Below are 503 nucleotides of genomic sequence, written 5' to 3'. Positions count from 1 at the left end.
CACTCACCCCAGAAACCCCCCGTACCTTGCTGCACCAGCCATGGAGTTGCGCCGGTTGTGGACGTCACAATGGAGCTCCATGGGCGAGACCTTCCACCCCACTCGTCGCTCGGGACTGTTGGACACAATGCGGGAATGTTCGGGGATACGAGGAGGGGATGGCCTTGCCCCCTGGCCCAGAATATCCTCTGTGGGGATACAGGGGAGTCAGTTAAGTGTTAGGACTTTGGGGGGGTCAGGGTGCACCTATTGCCTAGGGTCTCACCATAGCTGCCGCTCTCTGACAAGGAACTGTTCTCTGATGGGTGGGCTTCATCTGAAACAGAGACATCACTCTCGCTTATACTGTTAAATCCAATGGCACCCCTTTTCCCTCCCATCCCCAATACTGCCATTGCCACTCTGGGGGTACACACTGGGGATGATTCCCTGGGAAGGCCCCCCCCCACATTACTCTGGGGGTACACACTGCTATCTGGATCATTCCCTGGGAAGGACCCCCC

At 57.5% G+C, this 503-nt stretch overlaps 1 protein-coding gene across 3 annotated transcripts in view; it reads right to left on the bottom strand.

Annotated features, from left to right (window-relative positions):
• ccdc120 (coiled-coil domain containing 120) overlaps window positions 1–503 on the bottom strand; it is a 14,183-nt gene that overhangs the window by 2,756 nt on the left and 10,924 nt on the right. For all 3 annotated transcript variants that reach the window (XM_031891461.1, XM_031891460.1, XM_031891462.1), the window contains exons 7-8: window positions 266–316; window positions 26–188 (exon numbers count right to left, since the gene is read on the bottom strand). In XM_031891461.1, coding sequence (XP_031747321.1) covers window positions 26–188; window positions 266–316 — 214 coding nt within the window. The remainder of the gene's footprint in view (window positions 1–25; window positions 189–265; window positions 317–503) is intronic.

Source organism: Xenopus tropicalis, chromosome 8, assembly GCF_000004195.4.
Source record: "Xenopus tropicalis strain Nigerian chromosome 8, UCB_Xtro_10.0, whole genome shotgun sequence".
Lineage (NCBI taxonomy): Eukaryota > Metazoa > Chordata > Amphibia > Anura > Pipidae > Xenopus > Xenopus tropicalis.
Note: the sequence above shows the minus strand (reverse complement) of the source record. Positions and strands in the feature narration are given on the sequence as shown.